The 27,827-nt window shown below is 39.5% G+C and overlaps 2 protein-coding genes and 1 long non-coding RNA gene across 3 annotated transcripts; 1 reads left to right on the plus strand and 2 right to left on the minus strand.

Annotated features, from left to right (window-relative positions):
- Positions 1-1,332: 1,332 nt before the first annotated feature.
- Positions 1,333-8,394, plus strand: LOC105353932. The gene is made up of 11 exons (XM_011474076.3): positions 1,333-1,784; positions 2,161-2,309; positions 2,387-2,540; positions 3,805-4,176; positions 4,295-4,576; positions 4,648-4,671; positions 4,861-4,953; positions 5,037-5,067; positions 5,181-5,230; positions 5,385-5,419; positions 7,757-8,394. Exons 1-11 carry the CDS (start codon positions 1,724-1,726, stop codon positions 7,838-7,840), a joined length of 1,335 nt encoding a protein of 444 aa, XP_011472378.1. The 5' UTR covers positions 1,333-1,723; the 3' UTR covers positions 7,841-8,394.
- On the minus strand, positions 4,478-14,437 carry LOC111947516. The gene is made up of 3 exons (XR_002873382.1): positions 14,128-14,437; positions 12,678-12,859; positions 4,478-4,564 (listed from the first exon to the last, which is right to left on the minus strand). It is a non-coding gene; the product is annotated as an uncharacterized LOC111947516 (long non-coding RNA).
- A 2,868-nt stretch (positions 14,438-17,305) lies between these two features.
- Positions 17,306-27,674, minus strand: LOC105353933. Its single transcript, XM_020701551.2, has 4 exons — positions 27,543-27,674; positions 21,953-24,265; positions 19,748-19,821; positions 17,306-19,158 (listed from the first exon to the last, which is right to left on the minus strand). Exons 2-4 carry the CDS (start codon positions 24,195-24,197, stop codon positions 19,063-19,065), a joined length of 2,415 nt encoding a protein of 804 aa, XP_020557210.1. The 5' UTR covers positions 24,198-24,265; positions 27,543-27,674; the 3' UTR covers positions 17,306-19,062.
- Positions 27,675-27,827: the final 153 nt, after the last annotated feature.

Below are 27,827 nucleotides of genomic sequence, written 5' to 3' on the forward strand. Positions count from 1 at the left end.
TTTCTCCATATAAAAAAACATATTTTTCCAAGTCCTAACCATAATGATGTTCCTGCTGACATGCTGTAAAGGCCATCAGAGGCGCTGTTTCATACCACTGCAGAGAACACATTTTATTATTTTAATGTCTGTTTGTGCATTTTTAAGGTTTCTACATGAACCCAATAAAGTTTTCCTTTTTTTTGCATACTAATACAAACAAATGCAGTTTGTTTTTATATTTACTTGCTTTCTTTTATTTAAAGCAAAAATTATGATCCAAAGTTTTATCTCGTTACTATTTATTTATGTAGTTCTCATTCTATATTAGAAATGCAAACATGAATTCTTTTTTTCCTCACTTTTACTGAGAATTTAGAACCTGTTATTGTTAGTACATGTTTGCAGGCGCTGTAGCGCCACCAAATGTCCTGTGTTTCCATTTCGTTCCTAACTTTGGCTCAATGATTAAGTGTCTGAAACGTTTTGTTCATAATCGGCTTTGGTGTAAAACTCTGGATAAAATCAGACACAATGCAGCTCAAAGTCAGAACACTTTGCGTTCAAGATTAACAACATTATTTTTAAATCAATTTTCAGTTTTTTTCTTTTCTTTTAAAGTAAATTTTACGTTGATTATTTCTATGATGTATTGTGATTTTAATGCATTTTTCTGTTTTGTGAAGCACCTTGAATTACTTTGTGTACGAATTGTGCTATACAAATAAACTTGCCTTGCCTTTACACCAACTTTCTGACGGAAATTCACATTATTGTTCATAAATTTTTAGATTCTGTAATGACGTTGAAGAAATGTACAGATTTTGCAGAGTCAAAGTGCTGTTTTTCCTGCTTTGAACAATAAACAATAGTGAACTCGTTTTTTGCAGGGGCTGAAAATTTAAGTTTTTAGATTTTTTTTATAGCTTTGAGAATTTTTTTTTAATAAAAAAAAAAATCTTCATTTTGGCACAAAGTCTTGGGAAACACTGCTGCTTTGATTGGATTCCTCTAATTAGTACATCAAAAACAGAACGGGAACTGGTTTGTGTGTAACTTTTTCCTATCAGAGTAGAAACTACAATGGAAATTTCAATTTTTGATAAATAGTATGGAATAATGAAAAAAAACGACTCAAAGATACTTTTTGCAATGATTGCAACCGATCTACAGAAGCATAAATCCATATTATATTTTTACAAAAGCTGTCTTTAGACTTAAGTAATGTTTCTATGCATGGCTTTGGTTGGTAAAATGGGGAAACTAGGAGTATTGCAAAGCAGAAAAAACTGAAACAAAAAAGTCAGAAGCGGAATCCAGCTGTTCAGATACAAGAGGTTTTTTTTGCCACATAAGTATCAGTTCTTTTTACACTTCTTAAGAAAATTCTTTAAGGCAACAGTAGAGACCTCAAAGCTCTTCATGGTTAGCTATAATCAGACACATCTTACATGCTCAAAATAAATGCCTCTGCCTCCATTAACTTATGAGCTCATGTTTCTTGATGTTTTTGTGGTCATTTTGAAGCAGGTCAACAGTTTAATACCACACTGCACGTCTGCCAATGATCGCCTAAAAAGGAAGCGTTTTACAGGTTCGGCTTCCCCCATTGCTCTGCCTTCAAGAGGATGTCAGATGCTTTAAGAAAACACAGAAAGAGGAAGACACAGAGAGGGAGAGAAAGAAGCACGTGTCAGAGGTGCTTTATTTATTCCTGCCAGTTCTTCTTCTTTCCTAGTCCAGAATGCAGATTCACAGAGCTGGATATATTGCTTTTTATGCTACGACTTTTTTCCATCTTTGGGGTAAGAATAAATTATTGTTATTGTTGTTTGTGAGGGAATTCTCAAATGCTGTCTCTGAGAATTAATAGGAGCATTCTAACTGTTTGACAAAAATGTGGAAATGATTTCAAACATGGATTGCTCAAGGTAGTTATGATTTAAAGCACAGCTTTTTAAAACAGAATTATGACATTTGGCTCCTTTAATTTGTTTAAATGTGTTGAAACACAGATTCTCACCTGCAATCATTGGTAGGTCGGACACTTTCATCATTCTGTGAAGTAATATCCGTGCTCTCCACAGCTGTCCTGAGGTTGACCTCTTGCTTTTTGACAAAAAATAAAGGATTTATTTTATTTCATTGTATTTATTATATTTGTATTTTTTTTTCAATTAGGAGGAGTTTTTTCTTCAACATCCCCTGCCCCTCTCCTTACACCGACCTTGAAAATCAAAGTCAGGTCAAGCCAGTCAGTGGATCTGGTTTGCCGGGCCCCTAAAGGCAACCGTGGGGTTCTGTTCAAGCTGTTCCAGGGAAGAGAGGAGGTATGTAAGTTGGAATATGTGTGCATATTTTCTAAAAATGTGTATTCTAACTTTTTTTGGGGGTTTGTTTTGTGAAGGTGGACTGGGTGAACCTACAGTATGGAGTTGAGGAAGTTCATTTCACAGTCAGGGTGGATTCCCAAAAACCTAATATCTTCTGCTGTCTGTACATGGACGAGCAGGGACTCTACAGTTCGATGAGTCCCTACTTGGATCTAGACGACCACAACGGTTAGTACATTTTTGACGCCGCAGCAGCCTTATGTTCCAGCAATCAAAGTGCATTTTCAGATGTGATTCATTCTGCAGCCAGCTGCCATTCAACGCATGGTATAAAATAATAAACACTCCCATCCGCTTCACTTTGCAGACAGAACCCACTGCCACATGCAGGTGCTCTCTGTGGTCTCTTATTGTCCTCAGAACTGTGGGTGTGTTTAGTGGTAGTTACATCCTGCACCTCATATGGAAACCACACACCCTGTCACACAGAACAACCATCAAACACAACTGTACTCGCTCTGCTGTCGACAGTTACTCACTGTGGTTCTGCTTTAAAGTTAGGCAGATATTTATCGTTAACAATGGAGAACCAACAGCAAAAAAAAAAAAAAAAAGATCCAAAGCTTTGATAAAAATCACTAAATGAAATAATTATTTTTCTCAAATCAAAGGTGCAACAAATTGAGGTCTTTTAGGGTCATTTAAGCTTCCAGACATTACATTGGCCAAATCTCATCACACACTCATCTCATCATCAGTGGAGGTCACATGACCCACTGCTTTGGCTTGGACAAGTTCACACCCAGACATACAGCGATCTGTGTTTATGTTTTTTTCTGAAGGTTTATGTTGCTTTTTTCTCGACCTTTTGAGTTAAAATCTAGAGTAACGTTATGGCACTAGCAAAAATATGATGAATATAAAGTTGTGACAAAAATGGTTTAATTAAATACATAAAAATAAGCTATTGCAACCTATTGATGTTGATTAAACCCATTTTTAGTTTTTGTTTTCTATATTTATTTTTTATGTTTTATGATAAAATATAAAACCTGCATTCAGTAAGTAGACAAAGGACAGAAAACGTCTTTGTTGAACAGAAGTTCTTGTTAATTGAAAGGCAGTTTACGTGTTTGATGAGTGGAATTTAGTCTCCTGTTTTAAAAAAGGCCTGCCAGGAATGAATGAGAGCAACAGTCACTGTGAGGGTGGAGGTTTATCAAATTTGTTTGTGTGTCAAAGTTAAAGATGAAAGTCAAAGTAAAAGGTTCCTGAAGGCATCAAGCTGTTTAAGAGTTTAAAGCCTGACTATGTTCACATGCAAGCACGCATGTATACTAAACTAGAATATACTAAAAGTGAAGCAGCATTATTGAAGTTTACTTTCAGATTTTAAACTGTCCTTTCAATGCTTTGTTTACCAACATTTATTTTGGTAAATAAGAGGAAAAATAAATATTACTTAAAAAGAATAATCTTTTCCCTTTTGCAGATGATGCCCCATCCATCTTGCCCTCATTCCCCCCTCCGCTCTTGTCAGTGGATCCTCCCACAGGTGTGGTCAAACCAGGAGCCACACTCGTCTTCAGCTGCACCATGCCCACTCAGCAATCCCAGTCTCGATCCCAGTCCCAAAAGCCAGTGTCTTTTATTCTACTGAGGACTGCTCAGCCAACAGGGGCCACATCCGTCATTCTAAACCCTAAGGCCAGTCGGGTTTCAAACGCCCCTCTGCCTGGGCTATTCACAGTGGGACCTGTAAGGAAAGGAGATGAGGGCGAGTACACCTGCATCTACCAGATCAGCAAAAAACGAGGATTGGTTAACTCAACCGCCAGCAATGCGATTGAAATCATCGTAGCAGGTGAGAATGTTCTTGATGAGATTTTACAAGTCCTATCTTTTCTTTTTGTGTTGTGATATTTGGGGATGAACCTCCATCAGCAAGATGTCTTGTTGGAACACTCGCTTGTTTTTTTCAGGCAATCTGCCGGTGCCCAACCTCGTTCTTCAGCAGCAGACAGATGTGTGGCACTTGCTCTGCACCGGGTCTGCTGCCTACCCTGGTGCCACGTTCTCCCTCTTCCTGGCAGACAGTGAAGCTCCTGTTGCCACCCAAAGGGCTCAAGTAACCCAGCATCAGGCGACGTTCGCCCTCCCTGTCCAAGACTCCTCAGTGGCTTTGTACGAGTGCCAATACAGCGTCCTGCTGGGCAGCATGTGGAGCAATTCAGAAAGAAGCATCTCAGTGTCTGTAACAAAAGGTAGAAGCTAGAAACTTTATTGCAGGGTAGTATATTAGTGTGATAGTAATTTTTATTACGTTTTTTTTTAGGAAACCAACCATTATCTTCTTCAGGTAGGCTCTCAGTAAGATCAATGCAAATGGGGTTTAATTGAAAAAGAAACGAATCCAAAAGTCATTTTAAAAGAGATTGGATTCATATCCTAATTCGTGGTTGTTGATTCATAGTCGATATTGGATTGTAGGAATACAAATTGATTAGGTTGATGAATCAATACAGCCCTATCTGATATGCATTTGCAGGTGTGGACTGGCCTCTTGTTCTGGGCTCCTCCTCTGCTGCAGTGTTGTTTCTCTGCTCACTGGTGCTCATAGCTGTGGTGGCTCACAGAAAAGGTATTCTGAACAAGAATCTCTGCCTCTTCTCGTTTGCTTGTCAGCTTCTCTGAAACATTTTGCTTTTTCATCTTTTGTTCCAGTAAAAGCAGCAGCAGAGAAAAGGAAGAAGAGGTACTATATGATAAAAGTTTTAATTTTAAATTTCTATATTGTTGATCATTGGGATTTCAATTGCATGCTGGTTCATGAAAATTGTGCAGTAAAGTCCTGTTGCACTAATCTAGGCAAGAAGCACAGTTCTGGACTAAAGTTCATGGGAGAGACCATGTTGTTGGTGAGCTATTCTTATTTTAGAATCACTCTTCTTAATGACTTTACTACTGCCTTTTAACAGCATGAAACTACAAGACACTTTGAACAATGTAAGAACTCATCAATGCTGCTGTTTGTGATCTTTTATCTGAGATTCTGCTTTTGTGTATTTTCAGATCTTTCTCTTCGACGCACAAGTTTTACATATCAGGTAGAGATTTACACTACATTTACTGTACTGAAAATAATTTAAATGAGGAATCAAGCTGTTTAAGAGATGAACACACGTACAAACAAATAATAACAAAATGAAAGGAAGGAAATACCGTCATTTAGTCACTTCTGTGAGTGTAGGTTTTTGCAAATGACCACATCGGATTCAAACCATTGCTTCAGCTTTTGGCATGTTTAAAAATATCATGTTCTTGAATCATACCAACAAACTATTTCCATATTAGGACTTTGAAGGGCTAATTCCTCTTCCTGTACCTGCATCATTTTAAAATCCAAACGTTTCTAATGAGCACCAGGGCATGTGACACGTTCAAGAACGTGCTAAACACAGGGTTTTGAATGCGCATTTAGTGCACTGAACAAACAGGAAGGAGCTTCTTATTGGTGTTATGAATGATATTTCTTCTCTTGGCACTTCTGTGAATGAAAGGGGAGCCTGAAATTTGTCTTAAAAGTGTGCGTAGCTATGCATGAATGCCAGAATTTTGAACGCAGAAGCACGAAATGCACATTTATGCGCGTTTACATAGACTTCTCATGGAAAGTTGTTTCTTGAACGCGGGTTGATTAAGGTCGTGTGAACGTAGCTGGTTACCCTGAGCAAAAAGTAGTCTGTTTGAATATACTGCAATTATACTTAGTACATACTAAAGGGACACGTGTCATTGAAGTTTACTTTTCAGATATAGTTTAACCTCAAAATGTTCTAATTTTATTCTGAAGAAGTATTCAGTTTATAGTATACTTCATGAAATAACCTTCAGGTGTGTTACTTTTTGCTAAGGGTATACCTGTTTGAATCATTTCATTCAGCTGCATTAGTCTTGGATCAGTCAAATCCCAGCTTGCTTAGTTCTGGCTTGTCAGTAGTTTCCAAACAAGGAAACTTCTACTACTTAATCTGGTTGTCTGACCAATCAGGAGCGTTTCCGACACCCCGCCCTCGGCATCAACAGTGGCTTCCTGGAAATGGAGTAACGATGGAACCACAATCCCATTTGTGATGACTTTCCCTTTGTATATGAGAAAAAGAAAACCACAACACAGCAGACTTGTAATCATGGCTGTTTGATGGGAACTTAAATGTGAAACCAGTTTAGCCCAGTTATCCCTAAGCAAAGAGTAGTTTTTTTGTGTACTACATCTATTCAAACTACATACTGAAAATGAGGCAGAATGCTTGAAGTGTAGTTTTTAAATACTCTTTATATATAGTGAACTTAAAATGTTCCAATTTAGTCTGAAGATATATTCAGTTAGAATAGTATACTTTCTACACTACATTCTATACTTGCAGTACTTGAAAATAAACTTCAAGTGTAGTACTTTTTGTTAAGGGACAGTTCATGTTTCTTTTGGAACTCCTGGTATGTGTGCTGAAGACTCAACTCCAAACAACTGTAAACTTCTCCCAGCTTCATGCTATAAACAGTCAGGCACAGACGGAGGCACACACGGAAACACACACACAAGAACCTCCCACTGAACAAACAGGACGCACCCCAAAATGTTGCGAGCTCCACACAGCTCCTCATTAGTGCCGTGTGAGGGGGCTTCAGCACACGTCTCATTAGCTCTGATCGCTTTCATTAATTAGCTTGATGAATGGCTCTCATCTGACGAAAGACTCCCTTCAGGCTCCCTTCCCCTCTCTGCACTCCTACTGAACTGCTATTGCCTATAGGACAGAACGCAGTCAACACCAACTGATGCAAATATGAATGAAACAACTCACGCTGGAGCTGTAATTACACCTGCTTTCAGCTTTACCTGCAGGGATTCATTTGATTACGTTTGAAATTGATATAATTATTGAACACTGAATACTGGCTTGAGTTAAAACACTGGTTGGCCTAGATAGAACAATTACAAATGGTTTAAAACAGGAAAAAGGCTAATCTTTTCAATCCCACTTTTTTTTTGTTTTTCAGATTATATTAACAGCCACTGTTGAAGTTTAAGAGAAACAACCGTGTTTGCTAAATCTTTGCCCATCTTTGCATTTTCTACCAAATAAATGAAAAGTTAAACAAATTAAAATATTCCTAATAATTGCGTTTGATCTTGGAGGTGATGTCCTGCCTTCAAATTTAGTGCAAAGATTTGACCCACCACATACTTTAAAACTCACCAAAATTTCCACACACTTAGTTTTTGATATAGTAAACGACCCCTGACTCCAAGTTGTTGTTGAGTCAGTGTCAGTCAGGAAACCAGCAGCCATATTTAGCAGTGATCACAGTGGTCGGATATGAACTATGCCACAGGAAGCTGCATGAAGCTCAGATCTTTCACGTTTCATGTTTGTGTGCAGGAATGGAACAGCGGGGTCACGGAAACGGCCTCCAGATCATCTCTGTGGAACCCCCTCTCTACATTCACAACTGAGATCCATTAGAAATGTCAGTTTCCTCCACACGTGTGTTTGTGTGTGTGTGTGTGTGTGTGTGCGCACTTTATCGGAGTTTATCCGTGTAGAATCATTTAGTATATCCCAGGAGGACAGAAAAATGTATTGTTTTGCTTTGTTGTTTTTTTTTTTATAGACATGTGTGCTTGTGACTGTACAGTTTGACAGGAAATTATGCTTCTTTGATCTTAAGCTATCAGTGAAACTTTATTACTAATCTGTTTGGATACACATATGTTTTCTTCATTAATTCAAAGGTTTTGTTTTAATGCTCAACCAATCTAAATTACTTTGGTCTTTTTCTTTTATTAATTGTTTTACTTTACAAAAAACACAATTTTTCCTTTGTAAAAATGTTGTCTAATAACTTTTTTCATGCTTAATAAATTCTATGCATATTAAAATAAACCTATTAAAAAACAAAAACAAGTAATCCCTCAGAATAACATATTCCTGAGCTGCTACGTCTTAGTAACGGCCAACCTTTATTTTTATGAAAACGTTTGACTTTTCTCAAGAAATAAAATCAAACGCGTGGGAGAAACAAACATTTTTTCTGGGTTTTTTTTCCATAGCAATTCTGAAAATTTCAAGGAAACTTTGGATTATCCTGCCTTTTTAAAGTATTTTATACGGAGCCCGTGTCCTGACATTAAAAAACTTGAAATACGTCTCGTTCCCATAGATTAATATCTTGTTCGCACAAAATACTATTCCGTTTACCACAAGATAATAGTGCGTTCCCTCGAAATACTATTTCATTCCCTCGAAATGATTAACTTTGATGACAATGATTAAATAATTTTTTGTGCGTACGCAATAATTATTCACATCATAAGTCATTCATAAACACTGATATGGTCTCCCTTCGGCCGCAAAAGCCGCTTTCAGCGGTAACTTCCGTGTCTCTGTGACCCACATTTGTTCAAAAAAATAGTATTTCGAGGGAAGTCAATATTATCTTGTGGTAACGGAATAGTATCTTGTGCGAACATGATACTAATTTGTGGGAACAAGATATTAATCTGTGGGAACGAGATATATTTTAATTTTTTAATGTCAGGACACAGGCTCCATACTTTTACACAAAAACGATGCATAAATATCAAACTACTTTTGTAATAAATCAGAATTTAAAAGTTTGCACGCCTGTAGAAAAAAAAAAGTATTTACCTGAATAAAACAATGATAATTCATGCAAAAGTGCATGCAAAGATTCATGCAAAACATATTTGGATGTACAGCATAAAAACTGATTGTATATTTACTTGAATTATTGTAAGTGCTGCAATTTTCATGAAGGAAATGGATTTTATTTTGAACTGAATTGAAACCTTTAATCCAGTTACAGGTTGCATACTTTTTTTTTTTTTTTTTAACTGAATCAGCTTGCAAGTCTGCTAATAAACCTGCAGAGGGCACTGTTTGTGCATTATGTCAAAGTCAGAGACACCTTTACACCTTTTCGGAACAACAAAATTATGGCCATTAATCATGTTCCTGATAGTGAAAGAAACACTGCGACCTTGACCCGTTTAAACAGTCTGGTAATGTCTCCTTCTTACACCTTACTGGGAATCTCCATTTAAATACCCCTAAATTGGACTCAAATGGACTCAAAGTAAGATCACACAAAAATGCAGGAGTTAGAATTACCTAACCCTCAGCCTTTTTATGTTGCTTTTATGATGCACACTGACTCTGACTGCCTTTGCACTCCCGGATACAGCTCCATATGAGCTCTGGGTTGTATACATTTTATTAGGCTTATTCATCTGCAGGGCAGCACAGAGCTGTCACTCAGTGGATAAAAACAGTTAGGCAGGGTGTTTGTATGCAGATGGCTGTTTGTGAGCTGTGAAGATGTGAAAATATTCAATATAAAGTGTCTGCACATGTGAGTCAGTTAAATTCCTTGTGCAGGAGCAGAGATGTGCAGCTGAAGATAAGGGGATTACTGTAGGCAAATCTGTTTAACCGAGAGGCAAAGTAATGATAAGAGGGCTCGGAAGTAGAAGTTGACAAACTTAAAAATCTAACCACACGAGCACAGGATTGTGCTACAAGTTAAAGGAGGTAGTATTCTGCAGAAATAATAATAAAATGAAAACTTTATTGTCTTTTTTTTTGATAGATTTGTGACTTTATCTAAGACTCTTAAATGTGAATATAGAGTAGAAATCAGCAAATAAAGTGGCACACATGAAGGTCTGGGCTTAAACTGCCAAACCTGCAATCAGAGTGCAAATACTCCTGCGTCTGAGAAGCCTCACACAGTGAGAGTGTTGAATGTTTAAAGCCCAACCAGAACGAAATGAAACCCTGCGTCATTCTCACAAACATCAAAGCGAAATATAAATAAAGCTTAAAGAAAAACATCTTTTCTTCATGCTGATGTTAGACTTCTCAATGAGCGTCACTGACTCTGCACCCAAACACTGCAACCACCCAGCAGGGAAAAGGACGTCTACAGATAACTAATATGCATCTACTGTAGATGTATGCTGGACATCTCAGAAAACTCTATTTTGCCACTTTAATAAGTTATGTTCAAGTGACCACTTCCAATGAAAGGTCTAGGTAAACAGAGGTTAACGTATGTTTCGGGCTCTGATTTGGTAGTGACATTTGGATGGCGCCCTTTGTAATTCACATCTGTACCAACCATTTGAAAAAGAACATAGAGGAAAAATTTTTTTTTTTTTTTTCAACTTGTCCTGTCCAACAGCTGGGCAGACAGATGAGAGCTGAGGGCCTCTTGTGTTGGACATATTTTACTTTAACAAGAGGGGTTATTAATCTTCAGACAAACCAAAGGTATGTCTGAATAAACCACTTTTGTAATTGAGGCCAAACTTTATTAATTTCAATCATGTCTGAAAATCTTTGGTATTGGACCGGACGGAAAAGGAAAGGAGGGAAGAAGAGAGAGGGATGCTAGAGAGAGGGGGGGTAGGGGGTGATAATAGGAGGGGAAGGGGGATAAGACCATGAAGCAGCATAAAGCAACAAGTTTACTGGTTTTTAATCATTATGGTAAGGTTCAAATGTAGTAAAAAAAAAAAAAAAAAGAAAAAGAAAAAAAAAAAGGGCGGAGCCTGTCCACACACACACTCAAATGTTATAAACACACCTGCTAGCTGCAAAAATGTCCACCTGTCGACATGTACACAAAACAGATAGTGTTCACACGCATACTTATGCCTTAAAACCAACTAGTGTGAAATATTTCAGTCAATCAATCATGCAAACTGTTGGTGCAAAGGTGAGCTAACACCAGTGCTCAGGTGAGTGTTTATGTTCTTCTAAAATGGATGGTGGAACGTGAAAAGAAGGAGGGAGAATGCCCAGCCATCCCCACCCCAAGATCCCCACCGCAGCAGCGGCAGCCGGAATCCCCCCAACGCCACACGGGAACCGGCAGGGAACAACCGCCGCCCGGGCGACCAAGCCCGCCACCCAGGCCAGGGCCAGCAGGGCCGCCGCAAGGCCCCCAGAGCCAGAGAGCAGGGAGGCACGGAGGGAAAGAGAGCGCCGCCCCAGCCCAACCAGGACAGCAGCCCCCCCGCCGCGCCGGGAGAACCCAACGCAGGGCCCCACCGGAGAAGGACGCCCACAGCCCCAGACGAGCACCCCACCACCACCCAGGAGTTCCGGGCATCCCCCCGCCCCAACCCCAGGTACGAGCCAGGACCCCCCAAGGGAGACCCGCTCCGCACTCCAGGCAGCCATCCGCCCGGCCCACGGCTGGTCCAGGGAGGAGCAAGGCAGGGGCCCGACGCCCCCGCCCAGGAGGGGGGAACCCCGGGGAAAAAAGAGGGCCCACAAGGGGTGTTGTAAATATGGCCCGACCAGGCTCGGCCACAGTTGGAAATTTGGCGGGGCCCAGCGCTCAGGAGCAAGGACCAGAACCCACCCCCCAGGGACACAAACACCCCCGGGTCAGATGTAATGTGAACCCCCCCACCGCGCGGAGAGAGCACTGCCGGGCCCAGGAAGCCGGCACCCCGGGGAAACGGCCGCCGTTGCAAAATACTGCAATTTAATCTTGATCACAGATATCTAGAAATCCCAAAATTTAATATTCCAAGAAGTCTGAAACATTTCTTAATATCTAACTGGGGCTAAAAGGGATCAGAAACAAAGCAATAATCCAGCAAAAACTGTATAATGTGCAATTTCATCTTTGACCAGCATGTTCATTCAGAAGAATCACAACAGCCCATCTTAAGTTTGAAACAATCTTACTAAACAAACAATTTTAAACACACAAAAATCTAAAAAAACAAGAATGCAGCAGGGGTGGAGCTGCAGGGAGTCTTGCCCCCCCAATTATTGAGTAAATATTAGTATTGAAAAAGTAAATAAACTAATGTTTCATATTTTTGCATTTTTGTCATCACTGTTGTGTAAATCATTGATCAGAATTGTGGAAAATAATTACTATGTGAGCAAACACTTCATAATGTTAAAATAACTAGTGCTAATTATTATTATCATTACTATTACAATACTAGTCTGGGGTTGTGTTTTTGGGGAAATTCGCTGGAAACAGGTCTTGCGTAGCCCTTCATACTACTCAGATCCCATAAAATAGCGCTCATCCTCAAAAAGGTTGGTGATCCCTGTGTTAGATATCAGTGCATGCATTCTTGGGGGTTTGGAAAATCAAAACACATCTATTTGATTTTGATTTATTGACATGTTAATTAACAATACACACTCAGAGGGAAACATATTTTTCTTTAGCCAAAATTTACAAGGACATGGGTCTCACAGCCACAGTGCATTGTACCATTGCACATGTCTACCTCTTTGTACTTACTGAATGTTTCTTGATGAAATGATTGTTGCAGACTTCAAATGGATTTTACGATGTAGTATTCATCACAGAAAGTGGTGGCTTCAATGCCCAAGGCGTGATGGGACCACAATGCAATGAGCTGTGGGATGGTTGACTATGTGTCTATTAAATGTATTTAATAACAGGATGACAATGCAGACGGCCTGGAAAGGAAGAACAGAAAACCAGACACTCAAATGTACTGAGGACCGTTAGCACAAATCATCACAGCTGTGGATGATTGACAACCTAAACCTGGTGTGCCTGACCTCAAGGCACAACAAGACCAAACCCTCCCAAAATATCACTGACAAAACTAACTTATAAGCACAATACTCACCATTTTTAATTTTTATGAAGTATCAGTGTGAAGGCTGCAGATTATATATTCTTCTTCCTACTTTATTCTTCTGGAACTTTGTCCTGTGCATTCTCTTGCTATTTCTAGCAAATCAGTTTGTCTTTTGTGTGACTTATTAAGCTATTCCTGTTTTTGTTCCTATTAAAAAAATGTAAGAACAGTCATTCCTTTCCATTGTCTCCCAGTAACTGCTCAGCGTTTCAGAGGATTCTGTCACACTGATTGGACTTTTTCATTGTTTTTTTGGTCAACTTTCTTTTAAAAACCTATTGGTCAAATTTTCATTCATTCATTTGCTATTCTGTTTTGTCCCTTTCGGGGTCACGGGGCTGCCGGAGCCTATCCCGGCCACTTGTGGGCGAAGGCAGGGGACAACCTGGACAGGTCGCCAGTCTGTCACAGGGTAGAATGTCCACTATCATGCACCCATTTACTCTCACACTCACACCTATGGACAATTTAGAGTTGCCAATTAACCTATGAAGCATGTTTTTGGATGATGGGAGGAAGCCGGAGACCCCGGAGAGAACCCACGCATACACGGGGAGAACATGCAAACTCCACACAGAAAGAAAATTTTTACTTGGTCAAAAGTAAATGGAACAAAATTTTAAACATTAAATTTATGTAGCAACTAATAAGTCTGTCTTGCTTTGTAAAATGTCATAAACGTTGTACTACTTGAATTTAATGGGTTCACATGTAAATGTATAAGTACAAAAACAACCTGCAATGGAATAACCTGAAAATGAGAAAAGAATTAGTCAAAAAATTGTGGAAATTAACTTATGACAAGCAGAAATTGTTTTTTTTTTTTCAAGAGAATTCTTTGAAGATGCAAACAAATCTAACAATTTTGGAAAATTTCCCATTTTTTTCCCTACATATTTTTTTCCCCAAACTTTTGAGATGATCTCTCCAATCAGACATTTCTGTATGTCAGTGGTTGTTGTCGGTCGACTCATCCTTATCAAAATTCTTCAACTGTCAGAGATCTGAAAACCCTGTTCTGCAGACGGACAGTTTCAGCTCCTTCCACAGATGTTAAAAAGGATTAAGATCCATACTCACAGAGGGACACTTGAGTTCTTTTTCTTAGCCGTCCTTGGGTGTTTTGGTTATCATCCTGTTGAAGATTTGTGACCTGCGACTGAGACCAAACCTTCTGACACATTGGAGCACCTTTCACTCCAGAATGCCAGTTGCAGCAAAGCGAACCCAGACCATAACAGAGCCTCCTCTGTGTATGAGAGCAGGCAGGCTGCTCTTCTTGGCATGCTTCAGTTTTGTTACTAGGGAAACAGAACAGATGATTCCAAAAATTCCTCCCAAAAGATTTGTCAATAAGAACTGCAACAAATTCCAGCCCCTTTCCATGATGTGGTTTTAACAGCAGTGTTTTCTTTGGGCGTCTCACATGAAGTTCACTTTGGCTGAAAGGGCAATAAATGATGCAATGTGGCACTAATGTACTTTGACTTTGGAGTTCACCTCAAATGTTTTTGTTGGATCTTCTGGGCTATCACTTGTATTATATCGGCCTCTTTTTTGTTATCAGTTTTCCTGAATGACCTGTGCAGCTGATTCTGCTTCCAATTTAACTTCTTTTTAAGTCAAAGCAAACGCAGTTACAAGTATTATGGAGTAAATGAAATAGAAACACTTTTTTTTGGACAATAATTTTATTTTTCATCAACAGTTTTTCGAACATTTCAGAAAATGTAATGTAAAACAACTGTAGGAGCAGAAATTTCAAAAATGTCCTTCAAGGAATGCAAACCTAGTGATTATCATAAGAGTTTGCATTTAATTTTATTTATTGTATAAACTTGACCAATTAATCATATAAAAAGGTTAAAAGACAATTTTTTTTCTTGCTTCTACTAAAGACTAACTCTGATGAAAATGTGTTTTTGGTGTTTTTAACATGTTCTTGTAAAATCTTTCTCATGATAGAGAACATATACAAAGGGAAATTAAAAAATAAAATCTGAGTATTTCCTTATTCAAATCATGGTGAATCAGGAGCAGATGCGAAATAGCAGTTGGAAAAAGCTTGTAGGTGTGACGTATGACCTACAGTAAACAGCCCACAAGCTCCCTACTCCCCTCCAGGCTGATGCATCTACTTGCAGACAAATAGATCCACGTTTGCTTCATTTTCTTCCAGTTGGTATCTTAAAACTGTATAGCAGGACAGCTCCAATATTGTTTTGTTGCACTGGTATTAGGGGTTAAGGTTGTGAGAAGCTGTAAGCTAGCGGGAGAGTGAGTAAACAAAGGCATAAAGGAAAACAGGGGCAGGCTCACTCCTCACAAACGGTCCCACCTACAACTCTGAAACTAATTTCTATCGAACTCCTACTGCTCTGCAGAAACTACTGTACTAAAAAATCAACAGCTTTTTTTGATTTGGGCTAAAAACAACATAATCATAATTAAAAGACCTTTAGGAACGCATTTAAAATAGATCAAAAGATTATTGTAGTGGGACTTTAAAAGTTTATTACAGGAACTTTGACTAAACTGGCTATCTTGCAGTATACTGCTCTGTGAGCTTGTGCCAGCAGGTTTTGGTTTAAGACGGTGATAGCGAAATATCATGGAAATGAGTGTAGGTGTCGGTGAAAGATAGGTGCAGATGGTGCACAAACATCTGGAGAGCTGCCCGAGCAGGAGATAACCTTGGAAACATTTTTTGCCATGCAAAACCTACATGTTTTGCATCCATAGAAAGAAAAAATGGAACACTTACTCAACCAAAAGTGCTTTTCACTCTTCTTTTAAAGCTTGTAAAAGATGTCTTTCTTTGAGTTTAATGTCACGAACGTTGGTGATGTGCTGCAGAGGCTGTCTTGTCACTAGTGAGGCGTATTAATGATTTTTAGCAATAAAGTTAACGCAGCGTCACCATAATAATATCCCAAGCCTGTCGGAATGAGGCCGTGAATTATTTAAAGGAAGCTGGGGAGGTGTTAAAGCATGGTCTCATTGCTACAAGCAAAGAAACAATCCTTTTTAAAAAAATATATATATATATATATATATATATATATATATATATATATATATATATATATATATATATATATATATAACTGATTTTGTCCACAAAACCCAAAAAGAAGAATAAAAATGTGACCTTCGGATGTAATATTTGTCTTTTCAGCAGATCTGGTATAATTGTTACACAGCTTAAAATAATAACCGATTCAAATCGGCGCTTGTTTCCCCCACTTTCTTCCCGTCTCTCCCTTTTATTCCCCCCCACACACACACACACTCCCCCCCCCCCCCCCCCACACACACACAGACACACACACTAAATGTAACAAATAAATGAAAAAAAAAAAAAAAAGGGGGTTTATACAAATTTACACTCTGGTTTTCCGAAGTTATATAACCTCCTTTTGCAATAGTAAAACCTGTCCGACACAAAAGGCCTTCCGCCCTCATCTGTTTGCTCAGTTGTTGGACAAAACAATTTAAAAAAGAGAGGGAGAAAAAAAACAAAAAAAAAACTGACCACTTCATGTAGGGGCAGAACTGGCACTGATATTGTGCATTTTCTTTTTTTTTTCTTTTTTTATTTTTTTTTTTTTTATTATATATTATATTATATATATAGATATTGTGCATTTTCACTCAATATTGACATTAATTGCATACATCTTTGTGAATTTAAGAAGAAATAAAGCACAAAATGAAAGGTTAAAAGAAAAATAACAATCTTCAGATTCAACTTTCCCACTGTCAGTAAGTTTTGAAGGCTTTTTCAATGTGTTTTATTGCTACATTTTAGTGGAAATCTTGGGAGGAATTATTAACTTTTACTCACGAGTTATTTGGGTAAGTGTCATATTGTGCAGATAAATGGAGACTGTGAAGCAAAAGTCTAGTGAGAGTGTTATCTACTGTCTCTAACACTGTCACAAAGTTCAGTTGACAGTCTTGTGACAGATGCAATAAAAGATTTAGGTTTATTGGATGGGTGATGTTTGAAATTACACTGGACAGTAGAGATGAAAATAACCTTTAGTGCATTTCATTATCACTGCATGTGGCTCAGGATAATGATCTGCCAGCTGGAATGCTGGTGGTGCAATTCCCGCATCCAAGAACTTTGTGCCAATGGTTCAGAGTGCAAGATCCTGAACTTCATGGAGTGCCTTATTGTTCATGAGGGACTGTTGGAGCCGACGCTTGCAAAAAATGCATTAAGCAGGGTTAAAAAAATGGCAGTGAGCACTGATGTTTGAACCGGATGTGCATTTTATTAGAAATAAAGCATTACTAGCTCTTGCATAAACTTTACAAAGTAATAAAAAGTAGATTAACAAAAAGTCAACGAAAAGAAAATGTCTTGGAAAACAAGGATTTTATGTCCATGTTCTTATCTTAATTTGAAAAGAAGATAACACTGGGATGATCTGTGAGTGCCCAAAATGAGAACATGTTCCTTTTGGTAAAACAGAAGTGCTCAACCCCGGTCCCTGAGATCCACCTGGATGTTTGTTTTCCAGCTGTACCTGCACTAACTGCTGCTGATCACCTGGAATCAGGTAACCAGTAGCAATTAGGAACCGTTGGAAAACCAGCAAACGGAAGATCTTGAAGACCAGGTTTGCTCATTCCTATGTAAAGCTACGCTCACACGGCCTCTGCAATGTGCGTTCAAGCGACCACTTCCAACGAAAAGTCTATGTGATTGCACATAAATGCGTAATTTGGGTTCCCGCTATCAAAACTCTCAGGTTCACACATCGGTGGGCCCATTTCTAAGACAGTGTTCAGGATCTAGAAACAAAACTCGCAGCCATTAACTGTGCGTTGAAAGTTAAACCAGGTCGAACTTTGACCAGTCAGGAACTCAAATTTAGCAGTGACGTTTAGATGGCGTCCCCTTTAATTAACTGAAGTGCAAACTGTTTCAAAATGAATCATAGGAGAAATAAATAACTGCCATTTGTGCCCGTACCAAAACTCTTCCAACTCTAGGTGGCGGACATGAGAAAACAAAGAAGCCCTTCCCTGCTTGTCCAGTGTGAACAACGTGGGCTAAATGCGTGTTCACACATCTTTAACACGTGTCATATTCCCATTGGGTATGTAGCTTTAGACTACCAACGCTTTACTGTATAGACTTCAACTGAGAAAGAAACAGCCATTACTCAGTCAGATTATTTGTCAGAATAGCCATTCTTGCTCAACTACGTGTTTTTATAGCATGTTCTTGCTAATCCAAAATGTTTTTCTTAATGTATTTTTTTCGGTAGTGCAAAAAAATAAAATTATAAATTAACCAATCAGATGCCTCAATGGCCTCCATGTCCAACATTTGAAAAGTTTGATTGACAGATTTTCCCAAGCCCAGTTTCAAGCTGTAAGGGTGTGGACTTTCAACAAGCTCAATCCTGATTGGTGAGAGTGGTTTCCATAGAAATGATGACTAAGTCTGACTTTGACCAGTCACTGCTTACTGACATTGTCTGGCCTCATCATGGCAACGTCCATATCGCAAAAAAAAATAAATAAAAAAAGGCGAATGAATCGACTTCATTTAAATTGAGCCATTTTCTAAATATGAGAACACGGTCCAGTTCTCATATACAGTCAAGGCTACCGACATCAGAAAGTGCATCAAAGTTATATCATTAATAGTATTTTTTATGCATTTGTTACTTTAAATTATACAGAAATTACAGAAACAAGCATTTTTTTAAATTGTAGAAATAAAAAGAGCCAATAAAGAAGCAGCTGAGCTTCTGTGCTTTGATTTGACATTTTACTTTTCTCGTTAAGATTCCTAAAGGATTTCTTTTAGTCCACCACCTTCAGTTTTCTTTTTTCAGCCTCAGAATTCTTTCTGGTTAAAGTTCCTCTTGCATTTCTTCACTGTTGCTCCCTTCTCCGAGTTCCTCTTGCTTTACACCAATCTTTTTGCTTTAATTTGAACACCAGATAAAAAAAATAAAAAAAAAACTATTCGTCTCTGTCAGTTTCTTCTCAGAGATCCTCCCTGTTGAAGCCATTGACCAGCCCTGCCTCCCAGCGCTGCACCAGCGGATTCTTCTGTCTTGGGGTCGGAGAATTGATGAAAACCTTAGTGTGAAGAAATAAAGAGAGGCCGTGAATATAAAGAAAAATGGACAACAGCAGGAGAGCAGTCATTTTTAAAAAGTAGATAAATGATTCCAAAACAACATCTAAATTTTTTTTAGGTTGTAGTTGAGATTAAAGCTGCCTTAACCCTGTGAAATAAAACAACGGATAAAAGCGCCAGCGGCACTCAGCTGCGGTTGTTACGGTCAATTGACTTTTCATGGCACTGACTGCGCACACATCCATCAATTCTCTATTTTAGCTTCACTTATGTGTGAAGATAAGTGAAGATGTGAGGATAGAGGAATGCACACAGCCCCCCCAAATCTTTTTCTTCATTTAATCTAACAATGCAATCACTTTTGTTTGTCTTCGTGTTGCTTAGTGACAGATTTACAAACCTTAAAGGACGCTCTTACTTCAGAAAGCTGTATCTTAATTTCCTTGCTGCAATCAAGCAGGACTCTGGGAGGTGATTTACCTACATTTTCATGTTGTGTTTCATGACAGAGCTGACACAGGAAGCTGTTATAATCAATCATACAGTGTGATATTTGAAAAAGATGACTGGTTGAAAGAGCCGACACACCTGTGGTCGGTTTATCTCCTCTTCATCAGTTTGACTTGGGGGCCACACCGACAGCTTTCCCATTGACTGTCGTCCTGCAAGAAACAAAGAAAGGAGGAGGAACGGCATCAGTAACGGCCTCTCCAATCAAATTAAGAGTAAATATCCTTATGACAAATGGAGCTGCAAGAATGAGATTCGACTGAACACAAATTTACTGACATGGAAACAAATGTGGCAGCAAACACTGGTATAAAGTTGGACTGTTCATTTTACAACAGCGAGTCACGGTCATAAAGGGTATTGCCACACTCTGGTCAGTTTAAACCAACAATAAAGGGTTGCCTAATTGTTCGATTATGTAATACAATCCCAGAAAACCACAGCCGAAACCTCTACTTCCCAGCGTGTGTTTCCCAGCCCTTTAGTCTATTCTGAGCTGCAATAGATCAAACATTTGTTCAAGCTGCACTTTAGTAACTATTTTAATATTTTTAACAACTTTAACTCCATTCCACTCCAATGAAAATTGTGTTTTTAACATGTTCTTGTCGCTTTTTTTCTTACAAAGGAGCATACAGATAAAAACTTAAGCTTAGAATTGTATTTCTGAGTATTTCTTTGTTCAAATCATTGTGAATCAGGAGCAGATACAAAAAATGCCATTGGAAAAAGCTTGTATCAGTGACATAAGGGCTTCCTGTTCTGCTTCATCCTGATGCAACCACTTGCAGACAAATAGATCCATGTCTGTCTTGATTTTCCTCGTCCTAGCTTGCTCCAAACTGCTCCAATGTTGCTCCAAAACTGCTACCCATTTCTTGCACCAGTTATGTTAGGTTGGGGTTGTGAGGGGCTGTAAGCTAGCAGGAGAGAGTGTAAACAAAGGGATGATGGGAAATAAAGGAAGGCTTACAGCGGGCCAACAGTCCCGCCCACAACTCAGACCCAAATTTCTGATGAACTTCCGCCACTCTGCAGAAACTATGTCCCAGAAAACGACACAGGTTTTATGATTTTGGCTAAAAACAGAATAAATATGATTAAAGGAAAACAGGGAACGCTTTGAAAAAGATCAAAAGATGATCGGAGTGGGACTTTAAACTAATTTAAAACACTGATCTAAAATATTTTACATTTGTTCAAATATTTACTATATTAGAAAGTTTTGTTTTCATAATTAAAATTCCAAATGTATTTTCTAATTTTTAAGTAATATGTTGTTTGTCCACTTTCGCTTAGCTAATGTTTTTAAGCATTTAACACTTCAGAGGCTGTTAGCATGTATGATCCATTCCAACCCTTTTTTTATTGGCCTCTTGAATGTTAAATAAAACCTTCAAACCACAGTATCAGTTTGAAAGATAAATTAGGTTTTTGTTTTGCTTATTGTGATGATAAAATCCAGAATTTAACAAACACAAGAAGAGATGCATTTTAATGATTGAATGATACTATCCAGCTCTCTTAGCGTCTGCTTGACTTCATTTCTTTAAGCAGCATGCCCACCAACACCTGATTGCCTTCTCGCTGCGTGAAAACACACATTTTTAACATCCCACAGCTTCATGAACAGCATCTCCTGCTGAAGCATTTCCCACAGTAAACAAAGTTTAACGGCATCCCACCCTTTTTATTTGTTTGGGGGGTTTAAAATCTATTTAGTGACTTTAAACTGTTCTAATCAGCCCAACTTCCTTGTTTTCATGTGAACAACACACTGTGAGGCTTTTTACTGTAATGGCAGCAAACTGAATAAATTCATGAGACAGCTTTTTCTTTTATTATGAAACTCTTATTGTGAAAGGCTGGATGTCACAATGAGAAATAAAAACAAGATGTATTCACTTTGTGCATGACAAATTCAAACCTTGAGAAGACGTTTGAGAAACCAAGTCTCCTTTTCGCTGACATAAGAGGAAAAAAAACCCCACACGCTAGCTATTGCAGCTACTGTAGCATGACAATGCTCTACTTAAAAAAAAAGCTTTTAAACTTTATGGCACCATCTTTTCTTGTTTTTTTCAGGTGAATAATGATTGCAGATGAATGCTAAGGCAAGATTACAAATAAAAAAACATGAAATTATGTGCTCGCTGAGGAAGTTTCTGAGGATTTTCATCATCCCTCCCCAGAGAAATGAATCACATAACTCCACTCTCAGAATTAGTGTGCACCTGCAGGTTAGGTATGTGTCACATAAAGTCCGTTCAAGGTAAGACTCACCTGCTGAAGGTTCAGTTCCCCCCTTGGATGAAGGCCCAGCAAGAACAGCCTCTCCTACTCCTCCATACAGGTTGATCCGCTGGTTTCGAAGCTCCCTCTCCCTCTCTTCAGCCTGCAGGATTTCCTGCTTCAATTTTACTAAATTATCTGACGGGCGTAGCTTAAAGAAGGGGTTCTCCCTAGGTGTGATTTCCTCCTCCACCTCTTTTTCCCACTGTCTCCCCATCGGTCCATCCCGCCATCCGGCCTTGTACCACGAACCGAGAGAGCTTTCAGACTCAATGACAGACACTTTCTCTGCTTTGAAAAAGTGGCTGTTCGGTGCTGGAACCAGGCCGTGCTCCACCACGACGGCCTGCTGACCTGCCTGCTTCAACGGCTCCGGGTATCTGAAGGATGAGCCGTTCAATCCTCCTCCGGCAGGGCTTTGTGGGAGCAAATCGAAGCTGGGTCTCCTCTCCGCACCTGCGTCTTTACAGGTGGATGCCTCTGATTTTGTTTCCTCCAGAGTGGAAACATCTGTACTGTCAGAGGTCACGGAGGACTGACTTTGAAGACTTTTGACCGACATTAGGAAAGTTGAGTCACAAGTTGTCTGAAAGGCCTCGAAAATCTGTTTCCTCTCCTTTAACTGGCCGGCTGTACCTCTGTCATAAACACCTGGAATTTTCCCCATCTTGACCAGGTCGTGCTCCCTTTGGGCCTCCTTGTTGATCTCTTGTTGCATCTTTTTGCCCGCAAACTCCCTGTCTTTGTTTTGGGACCACTCTGACTTAGAGGTAAGCGACTGAGAAAGAACCGTTTTTCTCAGGGGGATCTCCACGTACTCAGGAGACGTGGGACGGTTTGGGAGCCCTCTGGACCTCCTCAGGCTATGTTCTCGCTGGATGGCTCGCCGGATCTCTCTCTCAATGGGAGTTTCTGTTGAGGCAGTTCCTGGAGGGACCGTGAAGGCGGAGGAGGGCATGTCCATGGAGCTGAAGGGCGAGAAGTCTGCTGACACACCACTGTCACTCTGGCTGTCGTCAAAAATGTCCTTCTCCATCTTGTGTCTGTTCTGTTGGAGAAACTTGTCACCGCTGTAGTTTTGCGTGTTAAACGCAGGTCTTCTGCCTGTTTTGGAAAATCCTAACAGTCCTCTGTTGCGTGGCAGACAAACCACCTCCTTCCTTTCGATTCCGCTCTCTTTCTGCCCTTCCTGCCCACCTGTTTGCTGCTTTTCACCCACTGCTCTCTCCCCCACCCTGCTGCGCCTTTCTCCTGCAGCTAAAGCAGAGCCACAGCCTTCACTATCTGCCCTGCCCTGATCCCACATCTCCATGGCGACAGCAGACAAAGGTGGAGGTCCCTCCCCAAACACCTGTTGCACAGCTTCCTGGTTCCCTCCCCTGGGTGAGGGTTCATGTGAGCTCTGTGGCAACAGCGCCCCCTCCTGTCTGGGTGAGGAGAGCGCTGTGATGGTCTGTTCTGCTGCAGAACATGAAGGTTGGAAATTTTTGCAGCTACAGTCAAATGTTTTTTGCCGATGATCACGCGGAGTTCTTCCATCGGTACCAGCCTCCTCATCTTCCTCACTGTCATCAGCATATGGAGGGGAGTTTAAAGCAAAACAATCCTCTAGGTTTTTTACACCATAAGGAAGGGGATGAAATTCATTATTTTTTGATTCAATGATATTTTTACCACCAAGAATTCCTGCTGCTGCCACTCCTAAAATACTTTCTACTTCCTGACTGCGCTCTACAAGCTCAAGGTTTTTTGGCTGTTCTTGACTGTTGTGACTTTCAAGGGAGACTTGGTCTCCTTTAGGGTCTATAATCACCTTTGCCAGCTTCTCCTCCAGGCCTGAAAAACCATCCCTCCCCAAGAAGACCCCTAATGTAGAGGCACTGGGTGAAGGTGGAGGCCGAAAGTCACAATCTTCCGCATCAACTTGCTTTTCGTGCTCACGTTGAGAGCATAAAACATCTGATGGTTGGGTGGAAACTTGCTCTGATTGTGTGGCAGCTTTTTGACCATCAGTGGAGTCGGTCGTTGGGTCTGCAGTGAGCGTCTGGTTCTCCTCTGGAGCTCCGGCATCGGCCCCAGACTCTAGGACATCTATATCTTCCTCTGGCACCGCCTTGGGTGCTTTTCTATCTGGCGGAGAGCAGTTGCAGCTTCTGCTTACCATCTCTTCACTCTGCAGCTCATCCAGCGAGCTCAGAAGACCCTGCGCCTGCCAGACCACGGGCTTTGTTGCCATGGTTGCGACACTGCTGATGTAAAAGCTTTTTTGGAGCAATCAGGCCGTTTGGCCCCAAGCCAGTCAGTCTGTGTGAAAGCAAAGGGAACACAAAAGACAGAAGAGAGCAGCAGAGTGATTAACAGGGCTGCACAACAAAAAACACTGCCGGTTGTTTTATATGCTGTTATTTAAGGGCACGATGAGTTTGCACCACAGGATGATTCACCTGGATTGTTGGTGACATTTGTTGTGGAGCAGCTCTGAAATGTTAAGTGCCATCTTATTGTTTTTAATTTGCATAAGTCACTTGATTTGCTTTGAGCAAAAAAGGGAAAAATCCTTCTTCTTTTATCACTTTGGTCATTCTGACTCTCAAACTACAACAAAATGTTGAAGAAAAGCAGTAAAAATATGCTAAGGATGAGTGGGTCACAAACTGAAAGGAAAAATAAACCAGTTCAGCAAAAGAAAAGTCATTGCAGAGCGCACAAAATTACAGAAAAATTCCCAAACAAAATGTCATTCACCTTTATTTCACAGAACTGAATGCAGGACAAACTCCATAAGTTTAAAAAAATATTTTCTTTGCTCTACAAATCTCAGGAATAGTAAGTTAAAAGTATTTTCCATTCGATAGTGGATTTATCCTTTTACAACTTGTGAGAAAACGCAACTGTTTTAACTCAAACTCAAACTCAAACTTTATTTATTTATATAGCGCCTTTCATTTTGGTTAAAAACACAAAGCGCTTAACATAAAAACAGATAAAACAGTCATAAAAAGTGAAAGTTATTAAAAACAGAAAACAAAGGACAATCACACAAAGAAGGTACCCCTCCCTCACCACCCCCCGCCCCCACCCCCACCCACCCAGTTACCGCAGTAGAACCGTGAACAGAAAAAGAACTGCAGTTGAAGAAGGTCTGGCTTGGTACTGCTGCGAGGAAACGATATCATGGGGATCCATTCATTCCAAGGCCCAGCCGGACCACAGGGGCCATTACCGCAGCGCCCGCCCAACACAGGGCAGCCCAGGGCCCCATCCATGGCTATTAGACCACAGAGTGGGACCCCAGCCCGCCCAACCAGAACGGGCACCACAGCAACGGCACGCCCTACAGGTCAAGCTGGTGGTGCCCAAGAACGATGGATCCCCCAGAGGAAACACTGGAGTAAAAAAAACATCAGAATAAAAAATAAAAATGATCATAAAATAACAACAATAAAAATAGAAAAAGATAAAAAATAAAATAAGATATAAGAATGTTAGTAATTAAAAAATAAAAAAAATAAAAATGTCAGTGATTAAAACATAACCTAAGAATCATTGGTAAAATAACAATAAAAAGAATTGCATATTAGAAACAAAGATAATAATAGTCCTTACAAGAAAATAAATAATTAAATATGTAAATAAATACCTCAATTAATAAATAGATGAATAATAAAAGATGTGAAGCTGTGTTCATCTGTTCAATGCTTGAAAAAGTCAAAGCCTATTTAATGCTGCAGGTTTTCTCCATTTCATTGAAGAAAATTCAACCTGTCCTCAAAGTGTGACAAAACTGAAAATGCGACGTGACATTTTATATTTGCTCTCAGTGGCATGAAGTTCAAATGCAATCTTCTGATGTCACGTTAATTTGTCACCCGGTTCTGTGTTAGCTTAAACAGCTGTAGACTGACAAAGAAAACAAAATCCTCTTATGATATCATGAATTGTTTTTATTTTTTTGTAGTTTAAGAGGTGAAAGAGAACATGTTGTTGCAATAAGCTGTGGCTCTATGGCTTCTGCTCCTGGAGCAAAGTATCATGTTTTCTGCTGAGTGCACCTTTCTTTAATCACCGTAAAGCCTGAAAAAAACACACACTCACACAGTCTAAAACAGCAAAGGGACGTCTGCTTATGGGAGTTTTCGCTTCCTCCATTATTAATTTTTTCTTTTCATGCCCATATGTGCCGTGGATCCGAACTGCGCTTGTTATTATGCCTCTATAGCGCAAACACTCTCAGCCTGCGTTCTGCCATTTCTCATCCACAGCGGTCCTCTGCCAAGCCCCTCTGTCCAGGCCTGGTTCCAACACAGTGGCTGATCATTAAAGGCAGTGTGGATCACAGCACTGAGGATGACTAATCTTTGATAGACTGGCATGGATGGACGAATAAAATGCAATCCCTCATGTCAGGATCACAATAGCAGAAGCCACAGCAGTTTGCTGTAAGGAGATTCACAGCAAAGCTGAACAACACTCATCAGCTGTCGGATTTCAAGGGGTGCAACGATTCCTTTTGACAATTTGATTTAATCTTTAGCCAAAATACCATTGTGACTCAGATAAAAACCTGGGTACAGAACAATGCAGGTGAAGTTTTCCAGATTCCTTATATTTCTTGCAAGATAATCAAGTGTATTTTAAATACGTGTCCAAACAAGTAAACAAGAATTGATGGCAAATCCATTCAAAATTTAGTTTCATAAATTTTTTTAAAGCCGACTGTTGTTTTTCCACATCAAAACAAAACATTAACAATACGTTAAGTCAAACATTGAGGTCAAAAATATTCTCCTTCCTGTGTAAAGAACAAGCTGCTTATAAAAATACACACACAATGTTTGGAAAGCTAGAAACATTTGAATTCTGTTTCTCTGTGACTGTTTACAGTTTATCCCCTCAGATCTGCTGTCCAAATCAGCTGGAGATCATTTATAGTCAGACATTACATGACCCATTTTAGCAGCAGTTGACAAGTAAAATTACCATCATTTGCTGTCAGTGTTAAAGTGTTACAGAGAAACAGAACCCATGACAGAAAACCTTGTTTTGGTAAAAATGTAGACGTTTTAACATATTCCATTTTTTTCTTTTCCTGTGAACTAATATTTATTTCCTAACATCCGTTTCAGCTGAAACGTCTTTGGTCAAACAAAATACAGCTTTTATGATGAAGCCATGTTTATGTAATTAGCACATTTCCTCCAGAAACAAAAATCTTTATTTATCAGAACAACATTCTTTTTGTTTGTCATAATTTGACCATAGCTTTATAAGCCCTCCGGGGTTGAAAGTGGCTGCTAATTAAAACAACATTACATAAGAGGCTCATGCTTCACTCAGCCTCTACAAAGGGTCCTGTTTTATTAAAAGGAAGGAAATTATAATCATGGAGACTCGAAATGTCTTTACAAAAACATCCATGCATTCTTTCTGGGTTGGAAGTGTTTAAAGACCGTTTTTGATCCAAATCAAAGCTTCAGCAGCCGTTTTCTGTTTAAACAGCTATTCTACTGATAAAACAATGTTAATCATAATTAGAATATTCAAAGAAAAAACAGATACTAGAATATACCATCACACATACCTGCTGAAAAAAAGGTTTGGAAGTTTCCTCTGACAGAAACTCGAGGCCATCAGCACCAAAGAAATCTGTGGGCGCAGTGTTTTCCTGCTGCCTGGAACCCACCCCTCTTCATGTGCATAAACACCTTTGGTTCACCATTTACACAATCACACGCCGATACACAAACAATATGACAAATGAGTGTGTGTGCATGCACTAACGAGGGAGCTCAGGTCTTAGGCGGATTAGAAAATGCATGCTACTAATCCAATTAGTTTGCAACAAACGCTGATTATTAGACCATGT

Source organism: Oryzias latipes, chromosome 1 (assembly GCF_002234675.1).
Source record: "Oryzias latipes chromosome 1, ASM223467v1".
In the NCBI taxonomy this organism is placed as follows: domain Eukaryota; kingdom Metazoa; phylum Chordata; class Actinopteri; order Beloniformes; family Adrianichthyidae; genus Oryzias; species Oryzias latipes.